The following is a 15720-nucleotide window of genomic DNA, read 5'->3' as shown; positions in this document are numbered from 1 at the left end:
CCAATTGTCTCAGAATATGACTTAATAAATCATACTAAAAGTTGATTTAAATCTGAGAGATGTGATAGCTGTGATTATAGTGACAGTCTCCCAAATGACTTATCTGTATATAACGCTAGGGGAATATGGAGGGGTACAGAAATATAACTGACCATTGTGAATATGAATGCAGTAGGGACCTTGGATTGTAAGCTCCACTGGGGCAGAGACTCGTGTGAATGATGTGTCATCTCTGTAAACGAGGAATAATAATAATAAATATATTCGTTATGTTGCAGCTCTTTTGCACCTTCACTTCTTGACATTCACTTTTCTTTTTTTAATGATTTTTGTATCTTATTTTCAGTCTGGTGTATATTTGTTTTAACCCTCCGCCACCCAGTATATGTCTATAACGTTGTCTATTTCTTCCCCCTTTCTTTTATCCTTCTTTATCCATCTGTTTTACAGACACACACCCTTCTCCTTAGCTCACATTCTCAAGGGTGTTGCTATGTTCCTAGGATGTGGTGGGCAGGCACAAGCCCACAAGCAGAGCTGCTCAACCAATAAGGGGCCGGCCTGTATTGCACTATGCTGTGCCGTGCTTCTTTTAATATCTCACTTCACTTTTATTATTGATTCAAGCAGCTAAATTGTCTTATCGCTGCAATGTGGAGAGCATGTTGAATCTTGCTGTCTGCTCTCCCTTTGAAGATATTAAGAAATCTGGAATGGCTCGCTCATAAAGGAACAGGGGCTTCAGCATCGTGATGGGCTTCCAAATACATTATTGCATCTGTTATCCGGAAACCAGTTATCCAGAAAGCTCCGAATTACTGAAAGGCCCATAGACTCCATTTTATCCAAATAATCAAAATTTTAAAAATGATTTCCTTTTTCTCTGTAACAATAAAACAATACCTAAGTAGGAATTGCACCGAATCCAGGATTCGGCCTTTTTCAGCAGGATATGGATTCGGCCAAACAGAATCCTAATTTGCATATGCAAATTAGGGGCAGGGATGGAAATTGCGTGGCTTTTTGTCACAAAACAACGAAGTTAAAAAATGTCTTCCCCTTTCCCGCCCCGGATTGGTATTCGGCTGAAAGGATTCGGGGGTTCGGCTGAATCCAAAATAGTGGATTCGGTGCATCCCTAATTGGAAGCAAAACCAGCCTATTGGGTTAATTTAATGTCTACATGATTTTCCAGTAGAATTAAGGTATGGAGATCCAAATTACGGAAAGATCCATTATCGAGAAATCCTCAAGCAAGTCCCGAGCAATCTGGATAACAGGCTCCATACCTGTACTCCATAAGTGTCTTCTTTACTGTGTTCCTTAAACATGGACCCAAGGGGTAAAAAAAAAACCTCATGTAACAGATTGTGAGTTATAGAGACGTCTATAAGTAGGTCTATAACCCATTATCCAGAAAGATCCACAATACAGCAATGCCGTACCCCAAAGTGTTCAATTTAAACAAAGAATACTTGAATGTTGCCTGAGACTGCTGCAAGTAGCAGCAGTCTCTTAAAGCTACATGCCGTTTTCAATTGCATTCGCTGCCCAAACACGCAAAAGCTTTACGTATATCGTAAATGCATTTTCCAGTGATATTCTGTTTTCCTCATTACTGCATTGGGTTTCTAACCGCACATAAAACCCTTATTCGTTTTTGGATAGTGTCCTTTTAAAGGTATAGGGTCTCAAAACAAAAAGGTTTTCCATTTAACTGCGAGCGAGATGTAATAATGATGTGTAATTTGCTGTAATCGCATGCCGCTGCCTCCTTCCTGGCAAACGAATAGTAGCCCTGACATGATTTATGACCGGGATTCTACATGCAATGGAGTACTTAATAAGTAATAAAATATGGTTATGGGAAGCCACACATGAATAAACAAGAGCAAAAAATAATAATAATAAATCATTCGTCTGATTGGCTGCATGCTCCTGATGATGCTTCTGATTGGCTGTTTTGAAAAGGGGCATACGTAGGAGCTTATTGGCCATTGTACAGGATTTATTTCCAATTAGATCTTTACCTTTCTTTCTTCTATATAAACAGTGGACGGAGCTTAAAAGGCTAAAAGTGGGCGGTCGTTTAAGAGTTAAGCCGGCGCGGAGAGTTTGGGTCTGCGTTGCAGATTTTGAAAGGCAACAATATTATTATTTTTGGAACTGGGCTGTTTGGAATGGCTTCAAATGCCAGGTCTGCCATAAACACAACTGATTTCCTACAGATGTAGCAAAAATAAAAACAAGAGATGAAGTGGAGCAGATGAAAGGGGAATATTTAGGAATGGAGCAGCACTTTCCCTGCGAAACGGGAACATCACAGAGAAATAGTGACAGGCAAAGAAGGAGAAAGGGAGGGATACTGGCAAAATGGAAAAAGAGAAGAAGGGAATGAAGAAGTCCCCATCAGTGTCGTAACTACTCACCGGCGGGCCCTGGTACAGCATGGGCACCTGGGCCCTCCTGTTGGGCCCTCTTTCCTATGAATCGTGCAAGCTGTAAAATCTTCCCCTGCCCCGCCTCCAGCGATAACCGTTATCGTGGCTCCAGTGGGTCCCATGGGGGTATGGGCCCGGGTGCGAACACACCCTTTGCACCCCTGGCAGTTACACCACTGGTCCCCATTATGGTCCACTAGTTCCACTGGAGAACTTGACATCCCACTCCCACATAGTAAATTGTAACAATTTTACTTTTTCACAGAGGAGCCGGCTGTCTCTTATTAAAACCCGCTGGTTGCTAGATTAAACGTATCCCTGGAAACCAGATAGCTGCTGAGATCCCAGACTAGAGAGCCGAGGAAGCAAAAACCACTAAAAACAAAAAAATTGTCTCCGCATATCACGGTCAACATCAAATAACGCTAAAAGTTACCGTAAAGGCGAGCTGCCCCTTTAACATAATGATGTACTTTGGGAGACTATCACATTAAATACCTTTGCTAGATATTAGAGAGCCAATAGAAATTGAGTCCAGTGTATTAACGGTTGATGTGGTTTTAATAGATCTTGCTAATGCTTCTGGCACAGAACAGGATTACAATGTCATCTGAAGAATATAAATCTTTGGCAGCAGCAGGCAAATTAAAGTTCATTGGCTGTTGCTCAATTCCAACAACTCACCTCCAGTATAATGACACCAGGGGGCTAAACAACTGCAGCAGAGCCACCGGCTTCATGGTACCTGTAAAGGGGAAGTTCACTTTTACATTCAGTATTCAGTTTCTTAGCAGCTTTTCAGTTGTTCATTTCATATTTATTATCTTTTTTTTCTTTTTAATTATTTGACTTCCTCTTTCTCCTTTTTCCAGCTTTCAAATGGGGGTCACTGACCCTGACAGCCAATAATCATGGCTCTGTGAGACTACAATGTTATTGTTACTTTCTGTCACTTATGTATTCAGCCTCTTTTCTTTTCTTATTCCTGTCTGTCATTCAAACCACTGCCTAATTGCTATGGTAAATCCCTAGCAACCACATAGCTGCTACAATTCCAGACTGGGGAGCTGCTGAACTAGAACCAGGCTTATCTGTCAAAAGCAGTAACCTAACCATAGCCACCTGTAAGCATTAAGCAATGACCAGTCTGCTTGAGCTAAACTCTGATTAACCTGGGCCAAAAAAGGAAATTGTACTGGAATGGGATCCGTTATCTGGAACGCTCTGAATTACAGAAAGGCCATCTCCCATAGACTCCATTTTATCCAAATAATCCACATTTTCAAAAATGATTTCCTTTTTCTGTGTAATAATAAAATAGTCGCTTGTACTTGATCCCAACTACGATATAAGTAATCCTTATTGGAAGCAAAACCAGCCTATTGGGTTTATTTCATGTTTATATGATTTTCTAGTAGACTTAAGGTATGAAGATCCAAAATACAGACAGATCCATTATCCAGAAAACCCCAGGTCCCAAGCATTCGGGATAACAGGTCCCATACCTGTACTTGATCTCAACTAAGATATAATTAATCTTTACTGGAGGCAAAACCAGCCTATTGGCTTTATTTAATGTTTATATGATTTTCTAGTAGACTTAAGGTGTGAAGATCCAAAATACAGACAGATCCATTAACCAGAAAACCCCAGGTCCCAAGCATTCGGGATAACAGGTCCCATACCTGTACTTGATCCCAACTAAGATATAATTAATCCTTATTGGAGGCAAAACCAGCCTATTGGCTTTATTTCATGTTTATATGATTTTCTAGTAGACTTAAGGTATGAAGATCCAAATTATGGAAAGATCATTATCCGTAAAACCCCAGGTCCTGAGCATTCTGGATAACAGGTCCCCTACCTGTACTAGATATAATCCAGGCAGCACTATCAGCAGAACCACCAACAGGTCAGGGAAGGTTTAAGCTTGGAGACCCTTTTGTCTTGATTTTGTTGCCTTCAAAAGATATCTGACTGATACGTGATTAAATTAAATGAAATCTCCCCCTTTCTCAGTGAGCTAATGCAATAACCCCCAGCAGTCACCCCTGGGATTTGCTTTCCCACTTGCTCATTAGTTGCTTTGGGGCATATTTGGCCAGTTTTAGCACAAGAGCTCCATTGTGCCATCCGATTTCATGTGTGGGATGTGCCAAATCCCTGGATATATATTTTCTCTTTTCATGTATAATGGAAATGATGTAAATCAGGGTACCTGGACTTTCCTTTCCAGCAGAATTCCATTCCCTATTTAGGCAATTACTGCATTCAAGTCCATCCGCTTCTGCTTCATATTTGCATATATACAGTATATAGAAGTGCTACTGATAACTGCCTGTGGCTCTGGGGCCACATCATTATTTTAGACTCAAGTTCTCACTCACTGTCTCTCTGTCTTTTTACAGGTGGCCGGATGGGAAGCGAAAAAGAAAGAACAGCCAATGTATGGGAAAAAGCGGCATGTCCGGTAAGTAGTCATTTGCTCCAGTGTGCTAGATCTTCTACAGAGATGCTCATGGTATTCTATATATCTTTTTTTAATACACAAAAGCCATGAATATCTTGTAAATTATATCCTTATAAACGGTGAGTTCTGATGTCATCAGTAATAAACGGTGAGTTCTGATGTCATTTCTGTCACATGACTCACTGAAACTTGGGTATTATAATAAATAAAGTACCCCCAGTTGTAAAATATGAGGATATTACAAGTTACCTCGGAGTTCCATGACCTGTATAACTCTGCCTTCAGCCTCGTACTTTTATATTGTCATGAAACTCCTCGGTAACTTATAATATCCTTATATTTTACAAGAGGGGGTACTTAATTCACTATATAATCCTGTATCCCTTTAATAACCACAGTGTGCTTTGCCACCTACCCCAGTGAGTGGCTCTGGAGTACAGGGGAAGGGGGCAGAACCGAGGAGATGATGAAGTTGGAGGGGACAGGCCAGCCTGTGTGGGGAGAAGACTAGTTAGAAATAAGCAGGTCCGGACTGAGAATTAAAACAGGCCCTGGTATTTGAGGTACACAGAGGCCCAATCAGACAGAAACAGCCCCCAGCAGCCCACTAAATAGTGACTGTTTATGGGACCTTATAGAAGCCCCTCTGGCATTTGCCAGAACCCAAAGATTGCCAGTCCGGGCTTGGAAATAAGTAGGGGGGTAGTTTCCCTTTAACCACTAAACCACTTCTTCCTATATTACTCTCCTAGACCCCCGAGTCAAACTGCTTCCTATACCACCACCCCTGTGATTGTGCCTATTGTTTATGTCCCCACAATTCCTGCTGCTGTTTATATAACTCCCCTCATACGTCTGTATAATCCCTCTGTCTCCTCTTATTGATTCAATAACCCTTCTTCTAACTTTAGGGATTACTGCATTTCATCCCTTCTTATAACTGCCTAATTGTGATATATGGGCCTCCCGCATACTTCTCCTATAGCTTCTTTCATCCATCCGGTGGCCCCAAATAATTTGTCTGTTACACCATATTGAACAAATCACCGTTCCTTTGGATTAATCATTCCCTTTCATGACCTTATTTTTCTGTCCCAATTTTCCCAACAATTCTTCCTGTTGCTCCTGTAGTTCTAAAGGATGTCCCTCTTTCATCATATTGATTAAATAACCTGTGTGATAGCTCTTTCTCATTTTTCCTAAATAACAACTCTTATAATAACCCTAATGTTGCCTATATATAATCTTCCCAACCACTGAGCAGATTGAACAGTAGGATCACTAGACATTTTGCCAGACATGATGATCACATTGTGATGGTGAAAACCCTTCCAAAAAAACTCATTGTCTCCAGTTCAGGGTGGGGAATAAATATTCCTTTGTGACTCCTAAGGGGTAACCTTGGATCAAGTTTAAACTACAAGTGTAGTTGAAACTTATCTAATGTATCTACCAGTAGGTCTCACTATATTAAAAAAAACATTTTTTACATTGTAAAATAAAACCCTTACTCCTCCCGTCTTCTGAAACCATGTTCCATAAGGCATCCGAGAGGTTATGGTATTTATACACACTCAGAATATGAAACCAGCGCTCTGTTTTGTTAGATATGGTTGTACTCAATACTCACTCTTGACCATGTTTTTGTCTCATCACATCTGATGGAAGCCTTGGTCTTCACTAGCCGTAAGCATTCATAAACATTGCAGCTATTAATTCCACATTTTCACACAATATCACACAGTCATGCACAAGCCGTATCTCAGACTGGGAGGGGGTGCTATGATCTCAGCCATGTACAATTTTAAGCCATTGCAGCTGCCTCTGTAGACTGGATATTTCTCAGCTACAAACAGCAGTCAAGAGGGTCTTCTACATTAGAGACATGCTGTGTATTCATTTTGATATGACACCAGTTAAAGTATGTCATGTGACACCACTTACATCACAAAGCGCTGATTATAACTGATGACAACACTAAGCTCCATGTATAAGGATATCATCTACAATAATACTTGTGTAATATTAATATCTGAGTCCTCTGTCAAAAGAAACAGCACATTTCTTTCCTTCTATTGTGTACTCATGGGCTTCTGTATCAGACTTCCTGCTTAAACGTCCAGGGCTAGGGCTTGAGCATGCTCAGTTTGCTCCTTTCTCCCTCCCTGCTATAATCTGAGCCCAGAGCAATAAGTGAGCAGGGAGAGACTCAGACAGGATATCACAGCAAGCTAATATGGCAGCTGCTATCCTTAACAAACAGAGACAGTGTCTACAGCTGTTGTGGCTAATCTTTTGGCAGTAAACTGCCTTGGTAGCTTTCCTTCTCCTTTAATCCAAACCATATAAATAGGACTTTTATGGAAAAAGTGTTCTGCCCATCTTTTAATGACCCTCACTTAGGGATATAATGAACTTCCTCCCTCTAATTTCTGATTGTGTCTGGGTTATACTGTCAAGGAACCCCTCATCTCTACTGCTTTCTCCCTCTCTCTCTCTCTCTTGTCGTCTCTAATTTGTCTGAACAGAAAATTTCCGTCCGTTTGCTCTTTCCTCACCCCCATTTCACCCTCCAGCTTTGTTACCCTAAAGAGCAAGTCAGCAGCTCTTCTGCCCCCTCCTCATTCCATACACTTGGTCCAGACAGGAGTTCTCTTATAAAAGATAATTACTTCCATTGTAGAATAAGATTGAGCACTGGGACGACACACAGTAATTACCCTCAACTGGATGAACTGGCTTTGTGCCTGTGTATGCACATGTCTGTGACTGGATGAGCCCCACTCATTATTAAAACATTAAAACAAGTAATTCATGGACACAGACACCTACCTTTTTATATTTGGCTGTGCAGGTATGGGAAATAGAATCCAGAATGCTGGGAATTTGGGGTTTTCTGGATACAGGATCAGTCCGTAATGAGGAACACTATGCCTCAAGGCTACAAAAAAAACAACTAGCAGGCATCTTTTGTTTAGCTTTCAGTTTCAGTTGTTTATTGTCGACTGCTTTCTGTATGCTGTATTCTTTGTGTCTAATGTATAGTGTGTGGGGTTAACTCAGACAGCAGTGTTCCATGATACGCCATTGGCAGCCAATGAAACGCTGCGTCTGTCTACCCCCATTAACAGCTTCTATGCCAATAGCTTTTCCTCTCATCCGGTGACACAGGTGACAGCTTGGTGTCTCTGCCCTCTGCAGGGTACATCCCCAGCTATCTGGACAAAGATGAGCCATGCGTGGTGTGCAGTGATAAGGCCACGGGGTACCACTACCGCTGTATCACTTGCGAGGGGTGTAAGGTATGTATCCTGCAAATCCTCAATTTATATCTTACTAATAATATAGAGAGGTCATCCTGTCTACTGGGAATCCTCAATTATGTATTGTTTGGATGTCTCCAGCCTTCAGCCCAACTAATGATAGTCCTACTACTAATAATAGTATAGGAAGTAATCCATAAAGATATAATTAATATAAACTCTAGGTGTAAGAACTAATCCATACAGATATAGGCAATATAAACTCTAGTTATAAGTATTAATCCATATAAATATAGGCAATACAGCCCCTAGGTATAAGAACTACTCCATACAGATATAATCACTATAAGCATTAGGTATAGGAACTAATCCATACAGATATAATTAATATAAGCTCTTGTTATAGGAATTTATCCATACAGATGTAATTAATATAAGATCTAGGTATAAGAACTAATCCATACAGATATAATCTATATAAGATAAAGGTATAGGAACTAATCCATACAGATACAATCACTATATACTCTAGGTATAGGAATTTATCCATATAGATATAATTAATATAAACTTTATGTATAGGAACTAATCCATACAGATATAATCAATATACGCTCTGGTTATAGGAACTAATCCATACAGATATAATCAATATACGCTCTAGGTATAAGAATTTATCCATACAGATATAATCAATATAAGCTTTATGTATAGGAACTAATCCATACAGATATAATCAATATACACTCTAGTTATAGGAATTTATCCATACACATATAATCAATATATGCTCTAGGTATAAGAACTAATCCATACAGATATAATCAATATAAGATATAGGTATAGGAATTTATACATACACATATAATCAATATATGCGCTAGGTATAAGAACTAATCCATACAGATATAATCAATATAATTTATAGGTATAGGAATTTATCCATACACATATAATCAATATAAACTCTAGCTAATCCATACAGATATAGGCAATATAAACTCTAGGTATAAGAACTAATCCATACAGATATAGGCAATGCAAGCACTAGATTTAGGAACTAGTCAGTACAGATATAGACAATACAGTCCCTAATCCATAGAGATATATATGCATGAAAAGCATTGGTATAGGCACTAATCTGTACTTTTATATGAGCACTAATAGCTCTGCAAATAGACAATATACATACAGGCCTATGTATTTACACTATCCAGTATAGACATGGGTATATTTGGATGTGGATGTGGCTGGGGCACCAGGAACATCTTTAAAAAAACTGTTTATTTTAAATTTCAACTCAATTTATTGTTTAATGATTCAGGGCAGGACTAGAATAGGAGACATTTGTGTGTCTAGAATGTGTGGGAAATATTTGGATGGTCTATTTCCTAAAGGCAAAGGAACTTCCTTTTGCATGATGGGAATAGGGCTGCACATATATTGGCACTGGAAAGCCGTTTTTAGCTGTAAATAACAGAATGGTTACAGGAGGGGTGATGCAGAGCGTTTGCTATGGGTTTGTGGTTGATTTGTATGGGGGGTGAGCTATGCATGGGCATGGATCTAATTGGGGCACAGGAATGCAGACTTCATTCCAAAAGAAATAAAAGCAGAAAATAAATTGTCTCTTATGCTTAAACACATGCCCTGAATTATTCAGAACAAATAACTATTAGACAAATTGACCCAGTTGGAGATGCCCATTATTTATACCAGTATCTAGTCTAATGCTGTCGCTGCTCGTTTAGTTCAGCCATAAAGCAGAGTGTACAGTGAGGAGTAGATTAAAGGCTTGTTTACTTTGCCAAATTAGCACTGTTGGTTGTTCTATATAGCAGTAAATCTTTGTGTATTTAGCCTGCAATCCCTTCCCTTGTCTCCCACGCAGGGTTTCTTTCGCCGCACCATCCAGAAGAACCTGCACCCCTCCTACTCGTGCAAGTACGATGGCTGCTGCATTATCGACAAGATCACCCGAAATCAGTGCCAGCTCTGCCGCTTCAAGAAATGCATTGCCGTTGGCATGGCAATGGATCGTAAGTGCGGGCAGGGGTGGGAGCAAATCTGTGCCAGGGTGGATTTAAGGTGGGCAGCATCAGTCATCTAATAAAATGCCAAGTAGACAGTGACCTCATTATTGGGGGGTGTTATACTGTGCTGAGACTTTGTCAGACTCCTGCAATGGGGTTTTTTTTTATTGTAGTGCAATTTATACTCAAAACCTTGAATCCCAAAGCTGAGAAAGGGGATACAGCTCAAATAAACCCAACCAAAAATGGAGACATTTTGCTTATTTATTCAGCACTAAATATTCCTGCTTGAATTATGCGAGCCCTTGTGGCACCTTGTAGAGCAGCAGGAACTTCAAATAAACATTCCCTTCAGCCTTTCATCAGCATCTTCTGTTGCTTTGGAGGAATTTCGGGCCTTTTCTTCCTAAAGGAAACAGTCTCAGGTCAACTATGGTGGCTCCATTACCATGTGTGCCAGTCTGGATAACGTATAGCTTTATGCTGAGGCTACTCTCATAAACAGCATTCCAATTCAATTTTCCCTTATGTTTGGGGTTTGAACCTTCACATCAGCTACAGTAAGCGAGTCTCACAGATACCTACAAGTTAGACTGGTGTTTTTATGGCTTTGCATCCGTAAATTGGGTGGAAAATTCCATCAAGTTCAACCCCTCCAAATGAAACGCAGCATCCAAACACACACACACACACACACTGAACCCTCCATAACCTCACATAAATTATATATAGATTTTAGTATCAAAATAGCCTTGGATATTATCTGTCCAACTAATCATCCTCACTGTGAAGAACCCCCTGCACTGCTTCAAATGAAACTTCTTTTGCTCTAGTCTGCAGGGGTGGCCTCTGGTGCAGTGATCCTCTTTATGGGGACAAGTCCCTGGTTAAAAAAACTGGGAAACTCATTAGCATGGGAACCAACAGAGTCATGGAAGAAATCCCTAATTATTCTTTCTCAAGCCTTCTGATAATGGCCTGATGAGTTCCCATTCCTGTTTCAATGACTTTTTTCTCTTCCTTCCAACATCCATGTTTCTCACAGAATTCTCACCCTCTGCCTTTCTTTCCCTTTTCTCTCTTCATTTTTAAATATCAGACTTTATACATTCTTCTTTGATGTTTTTCCCCTCTTCTGTTCATTTCTGTTCACCTTAACCTCAACCCTTTATTCTCACGGCTCTCCCTGTCTGTCTCTCTCCTTCTCCCCAGTTGTCCTGGATGATAGCAAGCGGGTAGCCAAGCGAAAACTGATTGAAGAGAATCGACAGCGGCGGCGGAAGGAGGAGATGATCAAGACTCTGCAACAGCGTCCCGAGCCAAGCAGCGAGGAGTGGGAGTTGATTCGCATTGTAACAGAAGCTCACAGGAGTACCAATGCTCAGGGCAGCCACTGGAAACAGCGTAGGAAGTTTCTGGTGAGACATGATGATGATGATGATGATGATAATGAAAAAGTGAATGCAATAGAGAAGATCTATTGTGCCCCTCAATTTGGGGTTAGGTGGAGTTTTTGCCATGAGCAGCACTTGAATTATAAATGAGACTTATGGAGTTGGTTGTGTGGAACAATGGAAAGTGTTTCAAGGGAAGCAAAGCCAGGGATAGATATATATATATATATATATATATATATATATATATATATATATATATATATATATATATATATATATATATATATATATATATATATGTTAATTGAAGTATTCATATACCTTAATACTCCTGATTTCCCCTCTGTGCTCCCCTCGAGTAGTCCAGTGAGTAGCATTGAAGCCCGGCTATCTACTGAAGTAACCTTGCAGGATCCAGCAGGGAATCCCTGCCATTTCCGTCCGCAAACTTCCTGCGCAGATGGAGAGGCTGTGACCTCCGGGAGAGAGCAAGCAGCATCTGTTACCCCTACAGCCTGTGCCCCCTGCCCCACCGCTGGGGTTTCCAGAAAGTGTGCCTAGACACGCACATAGGTCAGCATGCAGATGATTTTGAAAGCAACCTTCTGTGTTTGTTGCGGTGCATTTCGGTTTGTATCACTATATAATGGTGCCGCGTCCTTATTCCTTGGTTCTGCAGCACAATATTGTAGCTATTTATTTGTCCCAATGTGACATCTCAATCTCCCTGTCCTTTAGCGCAGATTGGGTAGAGATATATATGCTAGTATTATCATCTTTATATATGTGACCATTTGGTATCAATGTCTGTGTTATAGGGAACTGTATACGTGTGTGCTGCAGCACCGATCTCTCTTTGTGCATTGTGTTATTTGTATCCCGCTGTCATGCTCTGCTGTTTGTGTAGCAAAGTCTTTGCTTCTTTCCAAATGCAACAGCGCAGTGCAAAATCATGCCTGTCTTGATGTATTTGCTTCTATTCTGAGACATGATGGGGCAGATTAATCAAAATGTGAGTTTAGGGCTTAATAAATAAAATCTCCCACGTTCTATTCATTCCTCTGGGAACCATATTTATCAAATGGTGAGTTCTAACTTTCACCCATTGAAAAATACAGTTCTGAAAATCCCATAGGAATCCATTTTGGTAACCATTCATCATCAGTGCTTAGAATTGTGCTAGGGTGCTACAGCCTATGGGGCACCCATGCTTTTTTTCTTAGCACTCTGCTGGGGTACCCACACTTCAGTTCTTATCAGTACATTTCTGTTACCAGTGCCAGTGTTGAGCCCATGCTTTACTGTTTAGTAGCACATTTCTAATACTCAGTATTCATTGGCACTTGGTTCTGGTATCCATCCCTCAGTTTGGTACATTTCGGGTATTCCTAGTACCTATCTCCCTCTCTCCTGTCCTTCTGTGTTTAGCAATCCATTCTCCTAGCTGTGTTTAACACTACTACTACTACTACCTGTGCCTTTATGTTTTGGGGGTGCCTTTGTGTTTAGCACTGACACCTTGTTTTCGGGTGCCTCTGTATATAGCTGTGTCTCTCAGTACATTCATCTAATTATGCTTCTCCATTCCGTGTATATATTAACAGCAATATATTCTGTTCCAATGCCTCAGTGGCTCTGACAGCCGTGTATAAATAACGGCTATGATATAATTGCCTCTGTGCCGCTCGCTCCGTTATTTTGCCACTAGCATCCCCCCGTCTTTTTTTATTTGTCCTTGAACTCAGTCAATTAGTGAGCCCCCTGTCTAATAACATGGTATATAGGAAATAAATTATTATAAAGATACATGGTGACATGTTTCTTAAGTGTTTGTGCCTGGGTAAATGTGAAGACAAAGGCATTTGTATATGTTGAGCCGCAGTGCATTGTGGTAGCTGGCACTTAATACTGCTGTCTGTGTGCTGAGCATTCCATTCTGATCGTTTGGGTGACTAAATGTAGTCTATGATTGGTGCATGGCAGCTATTGTAGCCTCTCCTGTTTGTTGGGAACTTTTTGTGAGTGCAACATGTCGCTCAACTGGATTTATGGCGTTGGATTTGGATCCATCGAGTGAGCACAAGCAGTGGATGTTACTGGGCCCCACCGCAAATTCATTTTAGGGCCCCCAACATAACCAGAGGTTGTCCTGTTTTACCAATATATATATTGAAATTGCTCATTATTTAGGGCCTTGTGGGCCCCTATACCTCCTGGGCAGCCGCAGGGTCTGCTTGCTCTGTAGTTACGCCCCTGTGTGCACAGCTTTGTGTACCTCTGCAGGCAGCTAATGTTTGGCACCCTGTACCTTTCCGACAGAGGGGTTTAACCCTTTAATCTCCCTATGATATGGCTGCAGCATTGCAAGCAGGGCTGTGGGTGACGCATCCATGTGTGTTTTGTCAGAGAGGGTTACAGGCAACTGGGCGCAACTGCCTGTTTTCTCTCCCCTCCCTTTCCAAGTGACCTCCCTCTGTGCCTCCCTCTCCTCCCCCTGTCACGTGGATTAGACACGCTTTCTCTTCCACAGCCACCCATTATATCATATGTGGGTTACCATCACCCTCTAGTGGAACATTTAAACGTCTGCACACTTCTGAAGTTGCCAGAAACTGTAGTGTAGACAGACAGTCTGCCAAAAGTTCTCTTAATAAGATGCAATTATATAATGTGTGTCAGTCTCTCTGTTAATGCCGGACGCTCTTTTGTCCTCCACTGCCAACGCTGACTTGTCTCTCTCCTTTCTCCGTGTTACAGCCGGAAGATATCGGGCAGTCTCCCATGGCTTCCATGCCGGATGGGGATAAAGTTGACCTGGAAGCTTTCAGTGAGTTCACCAAGATAATCACCCCGGCAATTACCAGAGTGGTGGACTTTGCCAAGAAGCTGCCCATGTTCTCTGAGGTGAGTGCGTGACACAGAAGGGACAATAACAATAGCCAGTATATAATATTCACGTTTCTATGACTAAACATATATTTCCTTATTCCCTCATAACCATTTTGAATATTGATGTATTGATAAAATCTCCATCAAAAGCAAATCTTTTTTTATACCACACCAATCATATTGTTCTTTAACCATACAATGCCTACCACCTGTCTATTGAATCCTCTCCTCACCGACCCTCCACTGTATGTTTCTCCTCACCCACCTACCCTCCATCCATCCCACTAGTGACATTTCTTTCCAGTTCACCCACCAAAGTTAGGAAAGTCCTTTCCTAATCACCTGTCCTCTCAATTTTCCACTCTGCCCCCACTCAACCCACCTTTTCATTAAGTGTTCCTCACCAGATACCCATCTATTAAATGTTAAGCCACCAATTAAATGTTCCATCCACCTACCCTTACACTGAATGACCTCTGCATTCACAATTCTCTGCATTCATGGCCTAATAGTTCATATCTTCTTTCCACTTCTATGACAAACTATCTATTTTATTTTTCCTTTTCATTACAAGTGCTCCACATACCACTACGTTGACACCCTGAAAATCTAGTCCTCCCCTCTGTACCCCAACAAACTACTTCCTTTGTTATTATTGTCCACCCCAAGATCCCCATCCCTATAAAATGGCCTGGTGTGATTAGGGACCCTCATGCATTTCTGTGCTAAATTCCCCCTTTATCCTTGTTATTAGAAAGGCCTTTCCTACCACCTACATCATATGTCCTTCTTTAAAAACATGTCCCTGTCCCACCAGCTGACTTGTGAAGACCAGATCATCCTGTTGAAAGGATGTTGTATGGAGATCATGTCTCTCCGTGCTGCTGTACGCTACGATCCAGACAGCGAGACCCTAACGCTGAGCGGAGAGATGGCTGTGAAACGGGAGCAGCTTAAGAACGGAGGTCTGGGTGTTGTCTCTGATGCCATCTTTGACCTCGGGAGGTCGCTTGCTGCGTTTAACCTTGACGATACGGAAGTGGCACTGCTGCAGGCTGTTTTGCTAATGTCATCAGGTAATAAGAGTGCGACGTTGTGCTTTTTTTAATGGACATAGTCCCTGTTTTGAAGTTGGATCTACTTCTTTTCTCCAAATAGAATAGATATAAATAGATGTTGTTGGGCTGTATTTTAATTCTATTGCGATTAGTGCAACTGACTTTCTCC

General features: G+C 41.1%; 1 protein-coding gene across 2 annotated transcripts in view; it reads left to right on the top strand.

Moving 5' to 3' along the window:
• The window catches only part of thra.L (thyroid hormone receptor alpha L homeolog), an 87561-nt gene that overhangs the window by 67410 nt on the left and 4431 nt on the right, over positions 1–15720 (top strand). Inside the window, exons 3-8 of one of the 2 annotated variants that reach the window (XM_018234145.2) lie at positions 4850–4911; positions 8113–8213; positions 10066–10213; positions 11420–11625; positions 14362–14508; positions 15311–15569. In XM_018234145.2, the coding sequence (XP_018089634.1) occupies positions 4850–4911; positions 8113–8213; positions 10066–10213; positions 11420–11625; positions 14362–14508; positions 15311–15569 (923 nt within the window). Of the gene's footprint in view, positions 1–4849; positions 4912–8082; positions 8214–10065; positions 10214–11419; positions 11626–14361; positions 14509–15310; positions 15570–15720 lie in introns of both variants that reach the window. The other variant, XM_018234144.2, reaches the window with a different exon arrangement.

Source organism: Xenopus laevis, chromosome 9_10L, assembly GCF_017654675.1.
Source record: "Xenopus laevis strain J_2021 chromosome 9_10L, Xenopus_laevis_v10.1, whole genome shotgun sequence".
Lineage (NCBI taxonomy): Eukaryota > Metazoa > Chordata > Amphibia > Anura > Pipidae > Xenopus > Xenopus laevis.
Note: the sequence above shows the minus strand (reverse complement) of the source record. Positions and strands in the feature narration are given on the sequence as shown.